The sequence below is a fragment of the Pteronotus mesoamericanus genome, unplaced genomic scaffold, assembly GCF_021234165.1.
Source record: "Pteronotus mesoamericanus isolate MK-2021 breed Mesoamerican mustached bat unplaced genomic scaffold, CSHL_Meso_final scaffold_507, whole genome shotgun sequence".
Classification (NCBI taxonomy): domain Eukaryota; kingdom Metazoa; phylum Chordata; class Mammalia; order Chiroptera; family Mormoopidae; genus Pteronotus; species Pteronotus mesoamericanus.
This window is the reverse complement of record NW_026555319.1, coordinates 5,090,367-5,116,919: the sequence shown is the minus strand read 5'-3', so window position 1 is coordinate 5,116,919 and position 26,553 is coordinate 5,090,367. Positions and strand designations below refer to the sequence as shown.

General features: G+C 40.1%; 1 protein-coding gene and 1 non-coding gene across 6 annotated transcripts in view; both read left to right on the top strand.

Annotated features, from left to right (window-relative positions):
• Positions 1 to 2,628: 2,628 nt before the first annotated feature.
• Positions 2,629 to 26,553, top strand: part of ATXN2 (ataxin 2) — a 94,405-nt gene continuing 70,480 nt past the window's right edge. For 3 of the 5 annotated variants that reach the window (XM_054594303.1, XM_054594302.1, XM_054594301.1), the window contains exons 1-2: positions 2,838 to 3,120; positions 25,245 to 25,281. In XM_054594303.1, coding sequence (XP_054450278.1) covers positions 2,912 to 3,120; positions 25,245 to 25,281 — 246 coding nt within the window. In that variant the 5' untranslated portion in view covers positions 2,838 to 2,911. Of the gene's footprint in view, positions 3,121 to 25,244; positions 25,282 to 26,553 lie in introns of all 5 variants that reach the window. The other 2 variants (XM_054594300.1, XM_054594299.1) reach the window with 1 other exon arrangement.
• LOC129087523 (U6 spliceosomal RNA) lies at positions 11,865 to 11,971 on the top strand. Its single transcript, XR_008530909.1, has one exon. It is a non-coding gene; the product is annotated as a U6 spliceosomal RNA (small nuclear RNA).

The following is a 26,553-nucleotide window of genomic DNA, read 5'->3' as shown; positions in this document are numbered from 1 at the left end:
TGCAGGTAGAGGGTATTCCACAGGGTCTGAACACCAGAGCAGGGTCCTATGGGGCAAGGCTGCCTGCCCCACCTTGTCGCCAGAAGGTGCATTATCCTGTCATAAGGTAAAGCCCTCTGACACCACAGGGGCTGTTAGACAACAATGGCTTCAGGTGTCTAGAATTCAGGTGAAGAGTTTACAGTAATAGATATTCCTTGGCTTTGGGTGGTAATCCCTCCATAAAGAAAAATGGGGGTGGGGGAGTGTATAAACTAGAATGGGAGTAGAGGTTCTCTTGGTTACCATTTTAATATGAAAGCATAAATTAAATTTTTAATGATGAACCTTCAAACATTCCAAGTGCGAATGTAAAATGGCACAGTCACTTTGGGAAAAAAGTTTTAGAGTATCTTTAACAGTTAAATATAAATTTACCAGATCACCGAACATTTCATTCCTAGGCATCTGCTCAGGAGAAATGAAAATATATGATAACATAATGTTTACAAATGTTCATAGCAGCATTATTCATAATAGCCAAAAACTTGAAACAATCCCACCAACTGGTGAGTAGACACACCAATATACAACCGAGTACTACTCAGTGATAATGAGTGAAACTGACCCGTACTACAACACGGATAAACCTCAGAAACGATATACTAAGAGAACGAAGGCAGACAAAGACCACCCACTGTAAGATTCCACTTATATGAAAAGTCTAGGACAGATTATTAGTCTACTGAGACAGAAAGTAACTTAGTTGTTGGGGCTGAGGGTGGGAACTAGGAGTCCCCACAAATGGGAATAAGGGGTCCTTCTGGGGTGAGGGCAATGTTCTGAAATTAGTGGTTATGGTTGCATAACTCTGTAACTGTATTGAGAATCACTGAATTGCATGAACAAAATGGGTAAATTCCATAACATGTAAATTATACTTTAATAAAACTGATAAAAATATTTTCAATGATAATGGGTGAAAATTTGACCTTTCTCAGCATAAATGAAATCAAGTTCAGTTGCGTCAGCTTCAGGCCTTCTTATTCCACTTCTCTTTTTCCTGGCATCTGTCTGAAATTTGGTCCTAAGCTGGAATTCTGGGACCTTGGTCCCTGATATGCCTAACTGTCAACTCATTAAACCACAGAAAGCTGATTGTATTTCTACTATGGTCCTACTTTTTTCCTCATCTGGTTTTTTAATCTCACTTTCCTTTGGGTTAATTTTTAAAGGATTTTGCAACTACTGGTTTAAAAGAATACTACTCCCCCCTCCCAGCCCCCCAGTCTGCTTTTTACTCAGATAGGAGATAAAACTGATTTTCCTACTTTTCAGGAGTTTGCAGAATATAATGATCATTTCTGCCTGGATTAATAGGAGATTAATTTCAATTTGGCTGCTGGAGACTCGTGGCTTAATCATTATCTAAGTATACTATGTTTTTATCTGGAATATTGAGAGGCATTTTGGTGTTTTCCTCCTATCATTTCCTAAAGTAACCTCACTTTTTAAAAAACTAGATTCTTCACTTAAAAAAAAAAGAGTTACGTACTTGCTTCCAGTTTAATTGCAACACATTTCAAAAATGGACTACTGTGTTGGCGAACAACCTAAGTTAAAGTAAAACTTCTAAAGGGGCCAAGGTCTAAAGTTCGCACATTCTTGTGAGGTCTGTTCTGTCTCCACCGAAGGAGACCCCATTATCCATAGTTCTACCAATCACGTACACTTCCTTTCGAGTCTCATGAATGAAGAAAAAGAAGTTCAAGTGAGGAAAAACGGGTTCAAATGAAGGTCAGATACCCAAGAGTTTTCTGGTTACTGCGTTGCAGGGGTGGAAAAAGTGGGGAAAAGGTAACCAGATGTGAGCGGCCCCGGGAGGCTGCGTGACTCCAATCATTTGTCTTGGCAGGGAAAGAGAGGACGGCCTGTCTTTGAGACACCAAGTGACACTGAGAGAGCCTACTGTGTGCCAGGTGCTGGGGATACAAAGACAACGATGAGATGCTTGTGTTCAAGGTGCTTTCCACGTAGCAAGACATAATGTCCGCCCTGACGGCATTTGCAGTCCTTTTTTTAGGTTGCATCAGGTGGGGGCAATCTCGGGTTCTCTTAGCAGTCTGAGGACGTTGAAGGAATATTGGGGGGCGGGGAAGACGCTTCCCTCCAGTCCTCTATACTAGGCCGGCCCCGCAGGCAAAGACAGACACGCCCTCTCCAAAGGGCAGACCCGCCTCGACGAGGGCGGATCTGGGCAGGGCCGGCCGCCGGGCCCTCGCCCGACCCCCGCGGACGCGGCCCAGCGCGGCGCCCGCTCCTCACGTGTCCCTCCCGTCCGTGGGGCCGCCTCACGTTCTGCTTCCGTCCGACCCTTCCGACTTCCGGTAAAGAGTTCCCATCCCGCACCTCCGCGCCCACCCAGCGACGCTACGGGGAGCCTCTCTGTGCCCGGCCCCCGATGCGCTCGGCGGCCGCAGATCCTCGGGGCCCTGCAGCGGCCATCGAGCCTCGCCGCTTACCTGCGGCAAGGTGGCCCGGACGGCGCTCGCTCCCGCGGCCGGAGCGGCGGGGCGGCGGCATCGCAGCTCCGGACCCGTATCCCTCCGCCGCCCCTCCTCCGCCCGGCCCCGGCCCCCCTCCCTCTGGGCAGCGCTCACCTCCCTCCGCCTCAGACTGTTTTGGTAGCAACGGCAACGGCGGCGGCGCGTCCCGGCCCGGCTCCCGGCAGCTCCTCGGATTCGGCGGGCCTCCCCGCCCATTCGTCGTTCTCCTTCTCCCCCTCGCTGGCCCGGGCGCCCCCCCGGCCGCGCTAACCCGCGCCTCCCCGTTCGGCGCCCGCGCGTCCCCGCCGCGCTCCGGCGTCTCCTCGGCGCGCCCGGCTCCCGGCTGTCCCCGCCCGGCGTGCGGGCCGGTGTATGGGCCCCTCACCATGTCGCTGAAGCCCCAGCAGCAGCAGCAGCAGCAGCAGCAACCACCCGCGGTCGCCAATGCCCGCAAGCCCGGTGGCGGCGGCGGCGGCGGCCTTCTCACGTCGCCCGCCGCCGCGCCGTCATCGCCTTCAGTCTCGTCGTCTTCGGCCGCGGCTTCATCCTCCTCGGTGGCGGCGAGCGCTGGCGGCGGGCGGCCGGGCCTGGGCAGGTGGGTGTCGCGCCCCAGCCCCCTTCGCTCCGGGTCGGGCCCAGCCCGGGCCTTGCATCCCCTCCCCCGCGTCCCGCACCGCCGTCCCCGCCCCGTGACCGGCCGAGTTGGGGGGGTGGGGTGCGCGGTGGGCCGGGGGCCCGCAGTGGGGGTGGGGCTCCTCGCTCCGGTCTGGAGCCCGGGGGGTTGGGTGGGAGGTGCCGCGGGCTTCCTCTGGGAATGTCAGGCCGTGTCCAGCCTTCTGCAACACCCCACCCCCTCCCCCAAACGGTCAAGATGGAAGGACTGGGCAGCCTCCCCCTCTCCATTTAAGTGTTTGGGAGCGGTTCACAGGTCTGGGCAATTGTCAGCCCCTATTCCACCTTCTTTATGCCTCCTCCGCCCCAAATGGGGGGGATGCTTGGGCAGCGCCCCCCACCCTCGGTTTAAATGTTAACGTGGAAGGGTCTTGAAGTCTTGGCCCCGTCTCCAGAAACTTGCCGACTCCCCCAGCGGCGATTAACGAGGGAGGGGGAGTTAGGGCAGCGCCCCTCCCTCGCAGGGAGCAGGGCAGCCCCGGGGCACATCTGGAATCCGCGGGGTCCGTCCAGTGTCCTTAGCCGCCCCCCTCCCTGCCCTGCGGAGGAGCCCAGGGGTGAGGCGGGTGGGCAGTGGCCGCTGCACCCCTCTGCCTTTAAAGGTGAGGCGGCGGCGGGGGCCTCGCAGCCTCGCAGCGCTCCGCCTTCCCCCACCTGAGGGGGTGCGCAGGACCCGGCCCCCGCCCGGCCGCCTGCTTCCCCCGCAAGGCCTCCTGCGCGGGTGGTGGCCGAGCCGCAGTGCTGTGCCGGGGCCGCGGAGAGAAGGCGCCGGTGGGGGGCGGTGGGCGAGGGCCGGCCGGGGGGCTGAGCGTGTCCCCGCAACCCCCGCCCCAAGTTTGGAGACTTGGAGGGGAGAGGGGTGACAGCAGGGGACCTGGCGGGGTTCCTGAAGGCAGAAAGGCGGGTGTTTACTTGCGGGCCTCCCCCTCACCCCCAGCACCCGGGTTTGTGGTGGAGACCGGGGGCTCCGTGCTGTCTCCGGTAACCGGGGCTGACCCTGGAGGGGTGTGTGTGTGTGTGTGTGTGTGTGTGTGTGTGTGTGGCGGCGCGGGGGGGGGTCAGTTCGTGTTTCACGAACCAGGAGAATGCTTCGTGGTCAGACGGGGCGGCAAATGTCAATAGACTCCATTCCTTTGTGGCCAGTGTCCTTAACTTGGGGAGTGCCGCCAGCGCGCACCAAGGGCACGCAGGGCCGTCCCCCGCGCCCGGGCCCTCGGGCGCGCCGGCGGTGCCCAGCCGCCCTGCGCCCAGGCGGCGGCGGCGGCGGGCTGGTGGCCGGGGTCCCTTTCCAGAAGGCGGGCGTCCCGGGCCTTAGAAGGTGGGAGAAGGGGACTTTTTTTTCTTCATTCACTTCCTTTTGAATACAGGTTTTCAGCAATCCGTTTCCAAAGAATTTTTATTTATGGCAGAAGTTACCCATCAAGATGAAACGGAACTGGTTGTGAAGCCCTGTAATAATGCTGCTGCCCTCCGTCGGGGGGCGGGGGGGGGGGAGGACGTTGGGCTTTTTGACTTCTCCACCGCCCCTCCCGGACCCCCGACAGTTTCCCCTTCTGGGAAAACCTACAAAAGGCTATATCCTGCTAAACTGATTTAAACGAAGTGCCTCCTTTCCCGGCTCATCCACTTAGCATTCTGTAACTTCTTTCCCTTTCTCAGTGTCATCCATAGAGAAGAATGGAAAAAAGTTTAAATATAATTTTTCTAGAAAAAGATTTATTTTTTTCCCCTTCTTAGGTATCAGTCAGATAGAAATCTATCAGATATAGTCAACTCGTTCAAATAAGAATTAAAACTAAGGCTTTTAAGTTGCATTGGCTCTCTGTAGACTTTTAAGTTCTCAAGGCATAAATTGTAGCCTTACTCTTTCTGATAAATAACATGGTTTTGTTTAATGGATTCATGTAATGTGAAATTTTATTCTTGTGCAGATCTTTAGTTAATGTACTTGTAGAATTCTTTCAGTTCTGAAGCACTGTTCTGGGTTCTTTATAAAACAGTTACACTTTCTGGAGTCCTCACTTGGATTCGAGGGTATCAGCAGTTAAGAAGGTTTCTGGGACCAAGGGTGAGGAAAGCAAATGCAGCATTGGGTTGGATGTGCTTAGAGTTGGGAAAATGTTCTTCAGAGTCTAGAAATTACGTCTGCTTTAAAGAATACAACACAGCATTTCTTCCTTTTTGACTTTTGGGTTTTTGGGGGGGGGGGTGAAAAGTTTATTTGAATGGCTTTCAAAAATTCTGACTTTGTTACATATGTTTCAGAAGGTGGCTTTTTTTCCTCTTAGAACAATGTAACCACAGTATTAAAGTTTGAACATAATTTTACCTTTAATCCAATCCTTATTTTGTCTTTTTACCTTTTTATTTTTATGTAGTTTTAGTGACTGTTTGTTATTTTGTGTTCAGCTTTTTCTTTCCTCAATGTTTTTTTAAGGTTTCTTAACTGTTCTATTGTTGGGAATTGGGTTTCCACACTTTTGCTATTACAGATAATGGTGCAATAAACATCTTTATACTAATAGCTCTCTGGTTCAGTCTAATTATTTCCTTAGAGAAAGTTCCCAGGAGTGGTTTTACTAGGTCAAAGGGCTTGAAGATTTTCATGACTTGCTAGCTGCGCCCTGTAGTAAAGTTTCCAGCGTCAAGAGGGTGGCTCTTTTATAGAATGGTTTCTTTGTAGCTAGTCAGACACAGTGAGGGGTTTTCAAGGGAAAAGTTACCCTTACCGTCAACAAGTGCATACATTATTGCTTTTGTTAGTTACCTGATTATATTTGAGTTTGAATTTGGTTTCTCTGAGGATTTAAAGAAATGATATGTGCGAAGCTGCATTGAAAAAATGTGACTCTTAGTATTAATAAGGAAACGTGGTTTCTTATCTATTTGTCGATATTTCTACTAAGTAGAAGAATGAAAGTCCTGAGAAACTTGTTGTAAAGCTTTTTGGTGATTCGTTGTTTTTGTTAACTTCATTCATCAAAGTATTTTTTATTAGCTGCTACCCTATGACCAGTTTATTTTTGGTAACTCTTATGTAGTTTCATGGCACTGTTGGGAATTATCACTAGTTAATAACCCATGTCTTTTCCTTTTCCCCATTTAAAAAAAAGGGGTTTACAACCTTTAACCATAGTCTCAATTCTAAATACTGTAACATTAGAATTTATTTAATGGGATTAAGGGTGAGTAAAAACTTTTAGTAATTTTCAGCTTAGTGCTTTTACTGCTGCTTTCTCTGAAGGCCTTGCAACTTAGAAATCATGCTCCAATTTAGTGTCATTGTTCATTGTGCTTCCATTTAAATATAGTGAGATGTTTAAATTAAATGCCTTTAGAAGAGCCTAAAATCATCTACATTTATTCAACACATAAATTTATTGAAAATATATGTGTAAGGCAGTTATAGGTGCTTGGGCTATATCAATGAATAAAAGATAGCTGCTCCCTTAGTGTTTACATTCTAATGTGATGAACCAGGCCATAAACATGTCATTAAATTAGCAAACTGTATGTACTGGATAAAGGGAGATTAGAGGGGAGCATATTAAGGGTATAATATGGGAGGTTGGGGGAAGAGTGGGTTGCAATTTAAAATGGACTAGGGGAGGCCTCATTAAGAAGGTAACATTCGAGGAAAGTTTTGAAGGAGGTAGGGTAGTCATTTGCTTTTTATCTAGATCAACTGGTCACATTGCCCCATTTGTAATTTATAAGGTTTAAACTGCATCACCTTTTATTAATTTCACTTTTTTAAATGTGGGCATTGATGATAAACAAATTTGAAGTTGAACCGAAAAAGTTAATTGGCATTTGGGTCATTAGAGGCAAGCTATGATTGTCTGTTAAAAGCACAGTTTTGTTTTTCTCCTGGGCTTATTAGTTTAATTTTTCATTCCAAGTATCTAGAGAAAAATATGAATAAAATTTTTTTTTTTATTTAGAGAGGGGAAAGGAGGGAGAAAGAGAAACATCAGTGTGAGAGAGAGACATTGATAGGTTGCCTCTCAGGCCTCTGACCAGAGACCCAGCCCTCAACGCAATCGTGTGCTCTGACTGGGAACCGAACCAGCAACCTTTTGGTTTACAGGCTAGCGCTCAGTCAGCTGAGCCACACCAGCCAGGGCTAGAAAACGCACTTTTTAAGATTGGGCAAAAACCTGCTTCATATTGCTTATCAAAAATTCTCTAGTTGCTTAAAGATTTGCTTCTTAAAAGTCAAAACATTAATGGTATCTGTCATGGTGTTCCTTTTTTTTTTTTTTTTTGTTAAATGTAAACTTGTATTTTCTGTGTTTCTCTAATTAGAGAGACAGTCACAATTTTACACAAGGGATGTTAACTCATATCATAGCTATTTAATAGCCATATGTTTTGACTTAAAGGAGGATCTGATTTTTTTAGTCTTAAATAGCTACAGCTGTTTAGAACTTACATTCATCATAGCGAAGTGTTTTTATACCTTGAAATGGGTTATGAGTTTTTAGAAATTCTTTTTCCTATTTTCTGAACTGCAATTTTCTATTTTGACTAGATAGTAACAGTACTTTGATACTGTATAAAATGTTGAGCAGAACAAAACCCTCTTTTTGTAGCCATTTCAAATGATTGTGACAACTTCAGTGGCTATACAGAGTTTATTAACAGGCCTACCTGCTACTATGTCTTTTTAAGTGAAGGCACTTTTTTTTAAAAAAGTATATTTGGGTCATTTATGACTGTTACTGTAGCAATATTTTAAGAGGTTGATACAGTGGTCTTTATAACTAAAAGTTAACTAAAGTAAACTGAAGTAAAAGTAGAGTGCTCTTTCCTCTTTAGGTCTTTATGCCTCCTTAGATGTTAGAGAGACTTCAAGAAAAGGGATGTTTTTATCAGAAAATGTACCTATCAGTGAATGGAAGCTGGTGTAAAGCCTTTGAAAGATTTTACCATTTAAATCTGGAATTTGTAATGTAGACACTTTTGAACCCATAACCTTTACAGCATTACTTATGATTGGAAATAGGTTGAGCTATATTTTAATGTTTTTGATACTCTTAAAGTGTATTTCCCTATGCAAAAAGAATTTCTTCTGCTTTTGAAGATGAACATTCTATGTAGAACAGTATTATTCTGCATGAAGGTGCTCGCCAAATGAAGCACAGCTGTAATTTTTTAGGCAGTTGTGTTGTAAACTACTTTCCTGTTACTTAAAACATCAATTCAATATTTTATTTAATATATATTACATATACATAAGATTTAGAGCTTTCAGTCAAGTATAGAATGTGGTTCCTGATCTTTAAGCTGCTATAATAGAGAAAAGAGTTGTACTTGAACCAGTGTCCAGAACAGATTTATTCTTGAAACTAATAAATTGAGACAGCCTTTGAATGAGTACTATGTTGTTTATATTTGGAAGTCCTGTCTTGTAATTTGAAACAGTTTTAAATGCTTATTGTAGAAAAATAAGAAAGCAGAGAATCAAAGCAAAAAAAAGCTCAAATTCCTATTAAATTAAAATTGCCCACAATCTTTCCTTCGAGAGAACCACTGTTAGAAATTTGGTGTACACCTTTCAGACTCTTTGTGAACATATACATAATACATACGTATGTTAAACAAAATGACATCATATGGTACATAGTGTTTTGGATTCAACAGTGTATATCATCTTTTTAAATATTTGCTTTTCCCCTAAAACTGTAGCATTTTAGAGCATGAAGAAATAACAGAAAATCTCATTTTACAATAGAAAGGGAAAAACCCGAAGTTTTGAGAGGTTAGGGAACTTACTCGGTGTAACATATTTGTAGAATTTATGACATCCTCCTTTTATATAAATGTAGACATAGACATAAACAAAATCATGTTGTGCATTTTAAAGATTATACAACCACAGATGGTCCTCACCCTTCAGGGTATCTTTTTGTAACCTTGAATTTGGCTTGCTAAAATAGGAAGTTTAGATCCCTTTAAAAAAAAATAGGTAATTTTGTACATGTGTGGCATGAAGTCTACTTAAATGTTAACCCTTTGGTTTTGTTATTCTTAATGGTTTAGTATTGTCATGGATCTGGGTGGTTTATGAAAATGTGCCACACCCATTATCAACCTTAGGTTTTATCTGCTGAATATTATTTCCAGTTGTATGCATATGAAAATTTGAAATTTCCTTTAAAAATTCTTATGTAGATTGCTTATACTTTAAGCCTTGAAGTTGAGTCAAGTGGCTATAAAATATCAATTTCATGGCATGATTAATAGCTAACTGCATTTTGGGGACTGGATAAATGGCATTCTATAATGGAGTCTTTGTAACTCTCATTGGTTTGTGGTATGAGGCTTGTCTGCAAGGTGATTATAAATGAGTGTGACTTATTATCAAGTGTATCAGACCTTTAGAATGTTGCCCTCTTGTAAATACTACCTTGAGAGGATTTTTCTAATAGTGTTGTCAATATTCGTGATGGCCAGTTTTTGTTTGTACTGCTTTTAATGAAACATGTTAACAAATATTCTTAGCAGTAATCTTTGTAAGTAGTCAAGATTAATCTTGATTATAGTTTTAGTTTTAAAAAAGAAAAGGCTGGTTTTGAACCAAATCATGCATTTTTCTCTTGGGGGTCATAAACATGTTTTTGTGGACCTTGTGTAGTTAACTATTCCTGAACACACTTGAAAATCAGGTACAGAAAAGATATAAAGTCTTTGCAGATTTCCAAAAGGGAAACTCTTCAGGGCGTCTTTCAGAGTTTATTTGCTTTTACTTTGCACGTGATTCTATGTAGTTTGCTTTTCTGATTTACAGGTTGCCGGCCAGTAGAAAGGTAAAACTTTTATAGGGAAACATATTGACAGCCATTAGAAATAATGGTATGATAGATAGTTAAGAGATGGGAGAATTATAAAAAAGGGACACACAAGCTCAAAAAGTCGCCATGAGCTGCTTATCGATGAGGATACGGTCTGAGGAATGTGTCATTAGGCAAAATTAAGAGTGTACCTACACAAATCTAGATGGTATAGCCTACTACTGTGATTGTATGTGCTATACTTTGATACGCCTGGCAGTGCAGTAGGTTTGTTTACACCAGCATCAACACAGACACGTGAGTAATGCATTACAGTAGGTGGTAGGAATTTTTCCGCTCCATTATCATCTTACAGCTCCACTGTCATATGTGTGGTCCATCATAGAATGATACATTGTTATGTGAGGCATGACTGGAGACCATCCTGGCTGACTATGTTTTTAGCTCTACTCCGCCGCAATAGGCCCCAGAGACATTATTGCTTTATAGCACAATGTAGTTACTTGGTGTGCTTGTAAGGGTGACTCATAAGACAAGGTTAACTTGTTTTTCATACCTCTCAAGCATTTTTTTAAACCGCAGGTCATGACCCCTTAGTAGATTGTAAAACCACTCTAGTGGGTCATGAGAAGCATTTTTTGAAAAAATGAAAAAGAATGGAAGATGTTAAAATGCATTGCATTGTTAAAGGCTTAAAAATTGTTTTAAAGAACTTCTGTTTAGCTTTGTGTTATACTGTGTTGCAATATAAAGTAACTTTTCATTGATGTAGCCAAAGTCACTATGTAGATGTACTTAGATGCAGTATCAGGGTGGAGGAAGGCTTTTTGCAGTTGTGTCTAGGTCTGGGTTGCCAGATTTAGCAAAGAAAGATAAAGGATGTCTAGTTAAACTTGAGTTTCTGATAAACAATTACTAATTTTTAGTATAAAGGTGTCTCACATTGCATGGGACAAAATTATTTATGTGAAATTCAAATTTAACTAGGTGTCCTTTATTTTATCTGGCAACCCCAGTCTAGGCTAGAATGAAGGTTCACCCCTTGGTAAATAAAATTTAAGTCTGTGAGCCCTGACCGGATAGCCGAGTTGGTTGGAGCATTGTCCCAATGTGCCAAGATGGAGGGTTTGGTCCCTGGTCAGGGCACATGCAAGGATCAACCAATGAATGCATAACTAAGTGGAACACCAAGTCAGTGTTTCTCACTGTGTGTCTCTATGTCTCTTCCTCCCTCTCTCTGAAATCAGTAAATAAAAATTTTAAAAATATTTAACTCAGTGCAGTAGGAACTTGATTTTTATCACTACTGTATCCCAGTCTCCTGAACAGGCTTGGCGCTGAGTCACGTGTTTGAGTGAATGAATGGGTATGCCACTCACTCTCAGGCTTAGTTTCTGTATCTATTAAAAGAAGAAAAGAATACCTTTCTTCAAAAGTGAGACATTACATTTTTATTACATTCCACTCTTAGCATATAGCAGACCCTTAGTAGTTTAGAATTGTACAGATGTGGAGTTGGGAGTGGCTCTGGTAATTTTTAGTTCTCATTCTCTACAGGTGAGGAAAGTAAGGCCACAGAGGTTATTTGTCAATGTTCTCCCATCATTGGCTGCAAAGCTGGCTTCAGAATCTTGTTCCCTTTTTTCCCCTAATATTATTTGACTTGTTTTTCAGAATGTGATGTCTATTCAGTAATCTAAGAAAAAATTCACGTATCCAGGAAAAAAAATCATTTTTTAAATGTTTCAATTAGCAAAGGCTCCACTTTACTGGGTTTCTTTTTTTTTGTTTTGTTTTGTTCTTGCTCTTTTGTTTTCTGTCACATATATTTCAAATGGACGTATAAGTATTTTTAAAAATGAAGTAACTTGTGCTCACTCCAGCAGCACATACACTAACATTGGAATGATACAGAGAAAATTACCATGGCCCCTGCACAGGGGTGACCCTCAAATTCTTGAAGAGTTCCACTCAAAAAAAAATTTATGAGGATTTTATTTATGTATTTTAGAGAGGCAGGAAGGGAGAGAGAAAGAGCAGGAGATAAACATCAATCGGTTGCATGTACCCCAGACAGGGATTGAACTCTGCAACCCAGGCATGTGTCCTGACTGGGAACCAAACCCATGACCTTTCCATCTGCTGCCGGCACTCAGTCTACTAAGCTATACTAGCCAGGGCGTGTGCCATGTTTTTTGGAAACAAGGAACAAACGGACAGGAACCAGAGAGAAGGGAGAGGTGGATAAGGGAGGCAAGAGTCTAGGTAAAGAACAAGTATAAATGACCCTTGGACAAGACAATAGGGTGGGGATTGATTGTTGGGGGGTGGGGCAGGGGAGAGCCACACGGGAAAATTGGGACAACTGTAACAACAACAATAAAAAAAATAAAGTAACTCTGTAGGGTTTCTACCAGGTGTTCCTTTTCTTTCCTCTCTGAGTATTCTATTCTGATCCTGAACCTAGATGGCAAACAGGTTTTACCTCATATGCTAATTCTGATTGATTGGAGTGTTAGGTAGAGGATTCTGAGATTTCTTTTGGCCTTAGAAGTGTTGTGAATAGAGAAGGGGGTGGGGTGATGTTTCTTTCTGTCCCGGGTAACAGATGGTATTTGCTGACTGTAGCTCACTGTAGCTCGGCAAACTTGTGATTGGTCACTTCTTGTCCGGGTACTTTGTGCACACTACAGCCATAACAGTCTCTCCAAATATCTTTCATTATGTCCTCTTTCTACTGAGAAACTTTTAGCGCCTCTCACTACCACTGAATTAGCTGAATCAAATCTAGACTCCTCAGCCTGATAGTCAAGTCCCTCCATAGACTGCATATATATGGTATTTATTCTCTAGCATAAATCAAATTCTTCCAATCTAGTCATCTTGTTCTCTTAAATGTAAGTCTTTAAAGGCTTAGCCTAGATTCCCTCTTGCACAGTGTCTCACCATATTTGCTCTAGGAAAATGTGACCCCTTCCTCTTCCTGCAGCTTTGGCATTTATTGCACAGTACCTTGTATGTACTGCATCAGCTCCTCCACTGACAGATTTTCTCTTTAGGATGAACTCTGAGATAGGAGCAAAGCTACACCCCAGAACATACGTGGGTTAATCCCACCAGCAGATGGTCTTTTCATTTGTTTCTTTATGGTCATTTCACAGTCAACCATTCTCGTCATTTTTAAGTTCTCTGTGTTTACTGTGACCTTAGTTTGTAGTTAAAGCTATCATTTGAACAGGTGTAACAGTACTTAGTATTGACAGTGCCAGCATTTAATTGTGGTTGAAATGAGAGATTTAAAAAATTGTAAGGAGTAAGAAAATGATGGCTTGGAACAGGATGAATTATTCTGAAGGACAGAGATCCAAAAGTCCTGTTTTTATTTAGTCAGTAATAATCAGCAAATGACAGAATAAATGAATGAAATGGGAAAACAAGTTTGCAGCGAAGGATGGGAGACGTTTGGGAGGAGGCTAAAGTAGTTAAAGTTCGACTGCTGGAACTTTGTCAATACCTGCAAGCAGTGCTCCAGTTGCACAGTCCATTGATGAAAGGGTCTGAGCTGGCAGGGCGTCCGGCTGGCATCCAGCCTGCGGCCCGCGGGCTGCGTGGGGCCCAGGATGGCTGCGGATGCGGTCCAACTCGAACTCGTACATTCACTTAAAACGTTATGAGTTTTGTTTGTGATTACATGTCGCAGTGTATTTAATGTGTGGCCCAAGACAACTCTTCCACTGCGGCCCAGAGACACCAAAAGGTTGGACACCCCTGGCCAGTCTAAGGTATCTCCAGTGACACGTGAGGAGATTATTAGAGATGCCTGGTAGCATGTTCATATGTCGGGTCTGCAGGCTTCATAACCTCTTCCTGTCCGTTTTGGTCTTGAGAACACATGCGTGTACAGAAAAGACTAAAAATTTTTTCATTGCTCAGTGCACTGATTTAGCGCTAATCACTAGGTAGTTATTCCTTATTGTGGTAGATTGCTATTTAATTAGATATATTGAGATATAGTTTACATAAAGTTCGCCCTTTTTGTATATAGTTTTTGAGTTTTGACAGACATATAATCATGTAGTCTTCACCACACATATAATATGGCCCCATAAAATTTCCTTGTGCCTCTTTCCTTCTAGTCCCCTTCTTCCTCCAGCCCTGGCAATTACTGATCTGTTTCTTGTCATTATAGTTTTGTCTTTTGTAGAATGCCATATACATGAAACCATACAGAACAGTCTTTTGTGATTGGGTTCTCTCATAATGCTTTGAAGTTCACTTACGTTAACAATAGTTTCTTCATCTTTGGTGCTGAGTTGTATTCTGTTGTATGCATGTACCACAGTTTGTTTATCAAGTGATGGACATTTGAGTTAGCTGGTTTTGGCTATTATAAGTAAAGCTGCTATGAATACTTGTGCAGACTTTGGGTGATCATAACAATTACATTTCTCTTGATTAAATATAATGAAATTGGATTTCTGAGTTTATGGTCAAGTCTTTAATTTTAAAAGTAATTGCCAAATTGTTTGCTGAAGTGACTGTACTAATTTGTATTCTCAACAATATGAGATTTCTTTTAAATACTTTATTTTTCAATTACAGTTGATGTACAGTATCACTAATTTCAGATAGAGATTTCTAATTGCTCTAGTTTTTTGGCAACACTTGATATGTTAGTCTTTAATTTCAGTCATTTTAGTGGCTGTGTAGTGGTATTTCACTGTGGTTTGAATTTGTATTTCTTTAATGCCTAATGATATTGAAGATTTTTTTCATGTGGTTACTATTTGCATCTCATCTCTGGTGACAGACTGTTTGTAATCTTAATTTGTTTGGAAGTAAAGGAGCTTCTTGCATTGCCTTCCTTTTAGATTTAGAGCATCTTGAGGACAGGGAGGGACAAGTGCCTTGCTCAGCTTTGTGTACTTGGTAAGTAGTAAATTACTTACTGGTTATATGAGCATTGGTTTATTTATTAAGCAGATGAGTTTACCCTGCCAGGGAAAAGCTGTCATCTCAAAAGGAACATGGCATTTTATAGGCATCCCCTTAGACTTTTCTTCTTCTTGAGTACCTTGTGTTTGCCAGGCTCTGGGCATACAGTAGTGAACAAGGAAGATGAGGTCTCTCCTGCCCTGGAGCTTACAGGCTAATGGAGGAGACAAGGCAGAAAAATTCACTCTGCCCCTGCCGCTTCTGATGTGTTTGAGTTGCTGATGCTTGCTTCTATCTTATAAAACAATGGAAGGGAATCTTTCAGATTTGGGGGATGGGAATTTACTGCTTTCATCAGAAGATAGGTCTGTACTGCTAAGGGTTTTATTTCTTTTAATGTTTGAGGGATAGCCACTGGTTAGTCACAGAAATCAGTATGTTTGAGAAGCCTCCTGACCTAAGCTTGTGAAAGTTGATTTAGGGTCGTGATTGAAAGGGAGGGGAGACAGTGAGTGAGTGAGTGGACCACTCCATGAGCTCCTGTTCTTCTCGAGTGTATATGTATGTGATTGTGGGTATGTGTGTATAATTTTTTTCCCCATTTGATTATAATACATTCGCTCCTGTTAGATAATCTGTTGCCCTGTCCTATTTTACTCATGAAGAAGCTAAGGCCCAGAGAGACTAAATGACTTGTTTAAATTTACTTAGCTAAAAAGTAGCAGAGATGGAATGACTTACTATTGTATTTAACATTCTGAAAAAGTATATGCAAGTGAGAAAAATGGGAGAAAACTGGTGATAGATTTAAGGAATGTTAAAATTATAGTTGACCCTTGAACACCACCAGGGTTAGGGGCGCCCATCCCCTTGCTCATTCATATCCACATAGAACTTCTGATTCCTCAAAAACTTAACTGCTAATAGCCTACTGTTGACTAGAAGCCATAGTGAAAATATAGTCGATTAACACATGCATACTTATAATACCTAGCACCATGTAAGTGCTGTGTAGGTCGTTGTTACACTGTATTGTTTAGGGAACAGTAACAGGAAAAAAAAGTCTGTGCCTCTTCAGTGCAGACACACCCAGCCTTGGCCTAAGCACACAGTGCATATCGTCAACAACTGTTTGCTCCTCCTGCAAGTCTTTGATCTGGGGTTGTTTGGGTCTGCACATGCGGAACCCACTGATACAGAGGGCCAAGTGTATCATCAGAGTTTGTTCATTTGTTCCGCAGGTTAACATTTGGGCTGTTTTCAGTTTTGGGCTATTATGAATAAACCAACTTTGAACACTCAAATTCATTGCTCTTGAATGATTACCTAGGAGTGGGATTGCTAGGTTGTATAAGTATGTTTAACTTTATAAGAAACTGCCAAACTCTTCCAAAATGACTGTGCCACTTTCCCTTCTTACCAGCAGTGTATGAGAGTTTCAGTTGCTTAGCATCCTCACTAGTAGTTGCTATTGTCAGTCTTTAATTTTATTCAGTAGATCTTACTTGGTTAAATGAGTGTCCTTTGCACGTGTATTGGGCTTTTTTATCTTTTTATTAATGTTATTTGAGTTCTTCATATATTCTAGGTGTAAGTCCATTATCAATATCTTTAGCAAATATTTCCTCATCTGTGGATTGATTTTTCATTTTAACAGTGTCTTGCAGAGAATAGACTATTTAAAAATTTAATGAAGTCTAATTTATCAATTTTTTGCTTTTATGGTTTTTTTTTCTGTCCCATCTAAAATCTTTGTCTAACCCAAGGTCAAAAAATTGTCTCCCAGCCCTGACTGGAGTGGCTCAGTGGGTTGGGTGTCTTTCCACAAGGCGAAAGGTCGCAGGTTAGGTTCCCAGTCAGGGCACATGGCCGGGTTGCAGGCCAGGTCCCCAGTTGGGGTTGTGTGAGAGACAACCCATTGATGTTTTTCTCACACATTGATGTTTCTCTTCCTCTCTTTCTCCCTCCAGTCCCCTCTCTCTAAACATAAATAAAAAAAATTTTTAAAAAGATTTTTTCCCATATTTTCTTTCAAAAGTTTTATTTAAAACGTGTATGATTAGGCCATTGATCCATTTCAAGTTAGCCTTGCTCTGCTCTTATTTATAGTGGCTTTTTTGTAGATTCTTGTAGGATTTCCTGCGTAAATGATCATGTGATCTTTTAAAGACAGTTTTCCTTCTTCCTGTCCAATCATTGTGGCTTCTGTTTCTTCTTCCTGCTTTTATTGCACAAGGTAGAAACTTCAGTTTGAGTGTTTCATCAGTTTATTTCTCTTTTACATTTTGTTCTAATCAGGATTCATATGAGGTTCACAAGTTGTTTGATGTTTCAAGTCTGTTTTAATCTATCTACATTTTAACACTTCATTATTTTATGCTAGATGCTTTTGATTCAGTGATCAGCACAAAGTTCCTGCCTTTATGGAACTTCCTGATAGCATTGTCACCAAATGTACATTATGAAAATACACACCTTCATGTTTTTTCAGTAGGTGGATCAACTTCAATTGGATTTCATTGTAAAGCTTAAAAATAGTTAAATGAGAATAAGAGCACTTTCATGACATTTCTGTCTTTTTAAAACATTTTTTATTTATTGATTTTAGAGAGAGGAACGGAAGGAGAGCGAGACAGAGACAGGCACATGGAGAGAAACATCTATTTCTTGTTTTACTTATTGATGCTTTCACTGGCTGCTGCTTGCATGTGCCCTGATCTGGGGATCAAACCTGCAGCCTTGGCATATTCAGACGAAGCTCTAACCATCTGAGTATCCGGCCAGGGCTAATGACATTTTTTTATTATATATACATTAAACTTTCATGAAAAACAGTGCTTTCGAGAAGTTTCTTTTAGAAGTACTGGTTCATGTAAAACAGCAATAGACTTTGTTTTTAAATTGCAGTTATTAACATTGCAGCCACATTTTTTTCAGCACAGAGGTCAGCAGAATTTTCTTGGTAATGACCCAGATAGTAAGCATTGGGTTGGCCAAAAAGTCTGTTCAGTTTTTTCTGTAAAATAAAACGCACATTTTTTTCATTTTCACCAACAACTTTATTGATTTGGCTATTCTGAGTATGTCAGCTATTTCCTGCTATTGGCATCTGGTGGGTAGAGGCCAGGGGTGCTGCTAAACATCTTCCAGTGCATAAGCCAGCCCCACAGCAAAGAATTATTTGGCCAGAATGTCAGTAGTACGAAGAAACTTTGCAAACCACTTCGACACATTTGGTCAGTCATATAATGCATTTGTGCATATACTACACAGATCTTTTTTTTGCATTTCAGTTGCGTTTTTACCTTTCTTAAAATAATAAAGCATAATACTCCAAAAATGTGCATCGTCTTTCATCTTGAATATTAGAATGGCTGCACAAAAATTCACCAATTTTGAAAAGTTTTTTTTTAAATATACACTGATACGACAGTGGTCACAATACAGTCTAACAAAATTGTTTCTAATGAAGTTAAAGACAACTAAGCATTACCAGGTTCATCGTACTGAAAAAAACTAAATGACTATTTTGGCCAACTCAATATTTTAGGCTTTATGGGCCATGTAACTCCTCTATTGCATATTCTTCCTGACTTTTCTAAAACAACCCTTTAAGAACTTAAAAACCATCCTTGCTTTAGAGGCCAGGTGAAGACAAGTTGCCAAGGCTATAGTTTGCCAACCCTTGATTTAAAGAATGATTATTCTGGGCCCTGGCTGGCTAGCTTCGTTGATGAGGGCGTTGTCCCGACATGCCATGGTTGTGGGTTCGCTTCCCTGGTCAGGGCACAAGCAAGAGTCGACCAATGAAGGCATCAGTAAGCGGAACAACAAAGTGAAGTCTCTCTTTCTGTCTCCCCCTTCCTCCCTCTCTCTAAAATCAATAAATAAAATTTAAAAAACAATAATTATTCTGAAAAGCTTTCATTGACTTTTTTTTTTCCTTTCCCCTCTTCTTTGGGCTCACTGACTTACTAAATATTAAGTGTATATCATATGCAATGTACATACAGTTCCTCTGTGCTACCTTTGGTAGATGATACAAAGATGAGTGGGATACTGTTTGTCAATCATGGTTGTTCCTGTTTTATTTCATCCAAGAGCTCTTAGACAAGGCATGATGGGTGTTGTAATCTAGGAGTGTCTTTGGCCATAAGATGTGCCGTTTGGGGCTACATCTGTTTCTGGTACCTGGTAACTTTCATGAAAGCATAGCTGCCGACCACACTGTTTTCTCTAGTGTGGGGCTATGACTCCTGGTGGGAGCACCATTTTTGGATTTGCACAAAAAGCACCATGTGATCAGGCCCTGAGTAGTGGGCGTATGATGGGTTCACCAGTAACTATGATGCAAGGCAGATGGGCTAAATTCCAGTCTAGAGATTTGCCGAGAGCACTGTGTATTTAATTAGGATGGTGTAATTCAAGGAAGTCGTTTATTAAGGTGACATTTGATTCAGCTGAGTAGTATTAAATTTTTATTTCCAAAAGAATAGACATTCTGAATAATAAAGTAAAAATTAATAAGGCACTTACGGTTTCTAATTTTTTTCTCTTTCAGGTTTTACTTTCAATCTGATATTTGCAATCAGTAATACTTTCTTTCTTGTATTGGGTTGGCCAAAAAGTCTGTTGAGTTTTTTCCATAAAATGAAAGACACATTGTTCATTTTCACCAATAACTTTAATGATTTGGATAGTTTGAGTGTATCGGCTATGTCCCGCATAGCATAATGTTGATTGTTCTCAGTGTTTGTTTGATTGCTATCAACTTCAACTGGTTTACCCGACCGTAGAAGAAGTCTCCAGCATGAAACTTCACAGACCACTTTTGACATGTTCAGTACACCTTCCTCAATACACTGCACAAATCTTTTTCTTGTTTTTCAGTTGCATTTTTATCTTTTTCTTGAAATAATAAAGCATAATATGTCAAAAATGTTGTATATCTTCTTCCATCTTCAGCTTTTAAAATGGCTACACAAAAATTCACCGATTTTGATGTTTTCCTTAAATGCATACTGATGTGATAACTCACAATACAGTCTAACAAAATTGTTTTGAATGAAATTAGAGACAACTAAGCACTACTGGAGCCATCTTATGGAAAAACAAACTTTTTGGCCAACTCAATATATTAAATGAGATGAATTACAATGTTTTGAAGTAAACTATAAAATAAGATACAGCATATATTAAAATTAACAGCAGTTTCTAATTTTTATTTTAAAGATTTCACTTATTTTAGAGAGATGAGGAGGGAGGAAGAAAGAGAGAGAGACGTTAATCAGTTGCCTCTCATCCGCACTCCCAGTTGGGGGCCAAACCTGCAACTCGGGCGTGTGCTCTGATTGGGAATGGAGCTGGCGGCCTTTTGCCTTGAGGGAAGATGCCCAACCACCTGATCCACACCAGTCAGGGCTAAAACAGTTAACCAATTTAATAAAAGGTTTTGTTATATATAATTTTAGACTTGACAGAAAAATTTGCAGCAATAGTACAAATAATTCTATACTCTTCATCTATCTTTTAACATTTCACTGTTTACTGTTTTATTTTCTCTCTGTTAAAATATACATATGCAATTTAATATAAAATTAAAATTATTTTCTTAAACATGTGGGAGACATGGTGTTCCTTAGCCCTGCATACTTCAGAATGTATTTTCTAAGAACAAGGACCACAGGGAATTAATATTATGTCAAACTATTATCTATAGGCCTTATTGAAATTTTCCCAGTAGTTCTTATATTCTTCACAGCAAATAAATAATTTTTTTCCTGGTCCAAGAACCATTCCAGGATTATATGTTACATTCAGGTGTCGTGTCTTTATGGCTTCTTTTAATTTGAAGTACTTCCTTGGGTGTTTTTTTGGTCTTTGTTTTTTATGACTTGGCATTTTCGAAAATTAGTTATTTTATAGAATGTCCTTTAACTAGGGCTTGTCTGATGTTTTCTCATGATTAGATTCAGATTATGCATTTTTGACAGGAATGGCACAGAAAGTGATGCATGTGTTCTAGTGTATGATATTAGGAGTTAAGTACATGGTATACATTTGTCCCATTGCAGGTGCTGTTAACTTTGATCACTTGATTAGGATGGTGTCTCCTAGGTTCCTTTACTATAAAGTTATTTTTCACTTTGTCATTAATGAATATCTTGTGGGGAGTTATTTTGTGACTATACGTCTTTAAATACCCTGTTTCTACTTTACTAGATTTAGCATCCAGTGGCGATTTTTGCCTGAAACAGTTATGGCAGTTACCAGATGGTAACCTAATGCCATCATTCCATGCACATTGTTGGAATTCAGTTGTCAGGTTGGTAGTGTGATGAGAGGAGAGAGAGCATGAGACGAGTTCTCTGGGGACAGAGCAGGGCTCTGGCTTAGGGTGACACAGTTTCTGGGAAAAGTTTATCCTTCATAGCCTGGGAGCTCTGTGAAGAAGCACAGGGGGTCTAGGGAGAATGCCTCTTCCTGATGGATTGACTCGTTTATCATCATAAAATATCCCTCTTTTTCTCTGTTAACATTTTACATTGATTTTTAGAGAGAGAGAGAAACATCAATTTGTTTTCTTCCATTAATTGACATTTCAGGGTTTTTTCCCACATTTTGGTTATTGTAAATAATGGCTGCTATCAACACTGGTGTACAAATATCTGTTCAAATCCTTACTTTCAATTACTCTGGGTATATATTTAAAGGTGAAATTGCTGGATCATATGGTAATCCTGTGTTTAATTTTTTGAGAACTGCCATAACTGTTTTCCACAGCAGTTGCACCATTTTACATTTCCATAAGCAATGCACAAGGACGGTTCCAGTTTTGCCATATTTTTGCCAACATGTTATGTGGGCAGGGGGGTTTGGTTTGTTTGTTTGTTTGTTTTTTAAATAATAGCTATCTTAGAAGGGCTGAAGTGGTAGCTCATTGTGGTTTTGATTTATATTTTCTAATGTTTGGTGATGTTGAGCATATTTTCATGTGCCTTTAGGCAAACTGCATTACTTCTTTGGAGAAATGCCTGTTGAAGCCTTGCCCGCTTTTGAATTAGGTTCTGGGTTTTTTGTTGTTGGTTAGTTGTAGGAGTTCTTTTATGTATTCTGAATATTAACCCCCCTTGCCAGATATACAATGTGCACATATTTTCTTCTGTGCATTGTCTTTTCATTCTCTGATAGCATCCTTTGCACAAAAGTTCTAAATTTTGGTAAAATTCTTTTTATCTTGTTTTTTTTTATGTTGCCTATGCTTTTGGTGTCACAGTTAAGAAATCATTGCTAAATTCAAGGTTAGGAAGTATTTCCTTTTTTTTCCAAGTTTTATAGTTTTAACTCTTAAATTTAGGTCTTTGAACCATTTTGAGTTAATTTTGTATATCATGTAAGGTAACAGTTCAGCATCATCGTTTTGCACGTGGATATCCATTTTTTCCAGAATTGTTTGTTGAAAAGGCTGTCTTTTCCCTATTGAATACTCTCGATCCCCTTGGTAAAAATTAATTGCCTGTAAACATGAGGATTTATTTCTGGACACTCTATTCCTTTCCATTTTTAAAAAATATTTATTTTATTTTTAGAGAGGGGAAGGGAGGGAGAGAAACATCAATGTGTGGTTGCCTCTCACGTGCCCCCCTACTTGTGGACCTGTCCTTGCAACCCAGGCATGTGCCCTGACTGGGAATCGAACCCGCGACTCTTTGGTTTGCAGGCTGGCACTCAGTCCATTGAGCCACACCAACCAGGTCTCCTTTAGTTTTTATGTCTGTCCTTATGCCAGTACCACACTGTTTTTATTACTGTAGCTTTGTAATAAGTTTTTATTACTTTTGTGTGACTTGAAATTTATTATAATTATTCCTCTCTCCATGCTGTATTTTTCTTCTCATGTCATTTATTTGTTGAAGAAACTGTCATTTGTTAGGTTGAATTTACCACTTTGAATTTAACTGATTTGTAACCTCATAATATGAGTTAATATATTTTACCCCATGTTTCCTGTAAACTGGTAGATTTCTAAACTTGATTAAATCCGGGTTCCGACTGCATCACATCAGAAGGCTTTTTTTTTTTGAGTTAGCAAAATCGTTACCTCGTAGCTCCAGCAGTTACCAATTCATGCTATCTTACTTCATTTTTAACCCCATTTATTTTTTTCCTCCTGCCTTATTTTGAAGCAATATAAACTTACTAATTGTAAATTTCTTGGTGTTAATTTGGCATTTTAAATCACACTTTAATCTCATTTAATAACTATTGGAGGCTTAGAACCTTGCATATAGTTTTGTTAAATCTGATCAATCATAAGTATATTTAGGACTAGAATGTGATCTTGGTTTTCCTTTAATGTTCATTTTTGTTACTATATGAAATATTAGTATGCTTTGTTTCAAAATACTAAAGAAAAAAAAAGTAAAACATAATCTGAGTGGATGCAGAAAGAGAAAAACAAGAATGCATTGGGGATTTTGTCAGTTTCAGAGAATGCTGCTATGATATGCTAACATTCCCTGTGGGTGTCCAACCACCTGGTATATCAAGGGAAATCAGTGATTTTCCGCACTCTGTACCACTTTATACCATGGTGAGTCTTTTTTTATTTTCCCTATTGAACTATTTATTTTAAGTAAATTGGATTGTCAAAACATTTGGGGCTCTTTATTAGTCAAATTATATAAATATATAATCAATAAAAAATAGTGTGACTACTATAAAAGAGTTTTATGTTTTAAACTCTTAAATAGCTTTGCGGGGATGCCACATGAGTTTAAGGGCACATAATTGATGCCATTTGCTTATTAAGTCTTTCAGCTGTGGATCTCAGCAACTCCTAAAGATAATCCTTCTAAGCAAGATTTAGCCATTTTTTAGCCTTTGGCTACAGACCACAAATAGAAAAACCTCGTCAATTAAAGTAATGTTTGAAAAAAATGTACAAATTCTGTTAGTCTTTATTGTGAGATTAGTTTATTCCCTGCGATGCAATTTCAGAGAGGCAGCGTAACCTAGAAATGAAAACTCTGGACTTTGGAACACCTGGTTCAGGTACTACTGTGCCGCTCATGAACTGGGTGATGTTGATCAAGATGTTTAACTATTAAGGTTTGGTTTCCTCACCTGTATGTAAAGTAGGGGTGAGAGATTTGACACTGTGTTTACTATGGCATCTGGTTTGTAGTCAGTTCTATAAACAATAAATTATCCGTTGTATTCTTTAGACTTCAGGAATTTTTCTCTGTGCTGTGTGTGAGGCAGAGAGTTACAGAGTCAGAATGTTAGAAGTGGAAGGAATCTTGGAGGTGATTTTGTTCAAGACATTACTTTCTAGATGAGAGAAGGTATCGGAGCTGGAGACCAAATCAGAATCGGCCCTGGCCCCAGAATGCTAAGATCAATGCTCCTTGACTGGGAATTGGCGCAATTCAAACTGCTAGACTTTTTGGACCTGAATTGTGCTTCTCTTTGAATGTTTTAAGTTTGTGGCTTAATTTGAGAGTTGTAATTTTATCAAAATGAGATTCCAGTTCTTTTATTCCAGAGTAACTAATGTTTATGCGGAATATAACATTTAATTTTATTAATGTTTTTATCATTTCATAAGGGGCCTAATCTTTCCTAATGGAACAAGCCTTAGGGTGTATTATGTTCTCTAATTAAGTTAACTTGAAAATAGAGTTGATATTACTGGGAATTACTTGACAGCCAGCTTTGTGAGTGTATGACATTCTTTTGGGGGGCGGGCAGGGACGGAGAAAGGCCCTTGTTACATAGATTCTGACAGAGGCATTTATTATTTAGAAGTAAAAGTGTTTTCAGTGATTTAACTTATTTTCAGATGTTTTTCTGCAGTTGTAAACACAGTGCCTATTTTTAGAGGTGAGGGAAAAATATGGGAGGTGACTTGATGTCAGGCACATCAGGAATAGAATCTATATTTTGCTCCTGAGTAGCTTTTTATAACAGTGATTGGTTACTTTTGGAATAAAGATTATTATATTTAGTATTGCTTATTTTTTCCAATAGTCTGTCTTTATTTTTATTTCATTTATTTTAGTTTGATAACATTCACTTTCTCCCTTCTTCCTCCCTTCCATGACCTGTACCTGTTCTGGGCCTCTGAGCCAGCAAAGCAGAGAGAGCCGTACCGCACGCAGATGGCTTTTACACTTACTATGAAATGAGCCCACCCCACAGATTGAGCACGTGTGCTTTATTTGAATGGAATTATAAGATATTTTAAATTTAAAAATATTTTTAGCTTGTTTAGCCTGTTGAATTTAATAAACATAATATTTAATCTTTTCAGAGGCCGAAACAATAACAAGGGACTGCCTCAGTCTACGGTGAGTAACTTGAATGTTATATGTTTGGAAAAATTGGTAACTTAAATGTGATTTCTAAGCCATAGACTGATAGCCAAGGCAAAAAATAAAAACAAAAACCCTCTTCAATTTTATATCGCAGATATATATATATGGGGTCTGGCACAAATAATGCCCCTTTTTTATGACATAAAAATCTTTTATTACAAAATCCTAAGCATGTAATTCTGTAATATAACAATATCACACTCAGGAACACCATTTGATATTTTAGGTGAAATATTCAAATTGCTGCCTGTCATGCGAGATGTTCACATACACTACCAACCACACTCAGTGGTGTTTACTTCTGCCAGAGCCTGTAGATAAATAGATACATAATAGATACGCACATACATATATGAGAAAGAGTGTGTGTGTGTGTGTGTGTGTGTGTGTGTGTGTGCATTTTTTAAAAATCCTCGAGGACTTTTTTCTTTTCTTCCTTGCTTTTAGAAAGAGAGGAAGGGAGAGAGAAACATTGATGCAAGAGAGAAGCATCAGTCGGTTGCCCCCGCTCCCCCCATATGCACCTGGATTAGGGATTGCGAGTGCTCGAATTTAGGATCGAACTCGCAACCTAAGCATGTGCCCTGACCGGGAATTGAACCCACAACCCTAAGGTTATGGGGTGATGCTCCAACCAACTGAGCTGTATTGGCCAGGGCTCAGAAATCTTTTATAGATCAGTACTATTTGGTATGAAATTATTAGCTATATGCGGTGGTTTTATGGTGACCATATAAATGGTGAAATTATCTATAAACAATATTTTTCATGCATTATAATCTGTGTTTTTTAATAAATGACTGAAGGCAGATCTAACTCCTAAAAACTAAGTAGAACACCAGAACTGGAGTTTGCGGAGCTCTTTGGGCTTTTGACTTTGAATTAATGGTTTATCTTTTATTACTTTCATTTTTCTCCCTTTGAAAGGGCCTTTTGGTTTTAAATTTCAGAACTTTATCAGTGAAATTAAGTTGGGCATGAATGGGAGAAGGTGTAAGTTTCACACGATTGAAGAAGATAAATGAGAAGTTCACTAATTTTTGAGACTTTATTCTTATTGGACAGGTTTTCTTTTTTAGAATCAGGAGGACACACACTCACATAGTAGATAGTCAGGAGTGGTGTGGCTGATGAATCCTTAGATTACTGCCATTGACTCATGTGTGCTGAGAGCATATAATCCAGGGTCTTCTACAGAGATGCCCCCAATTCTGCCCCATCTGTTTATTAAGATATTGTCAATCC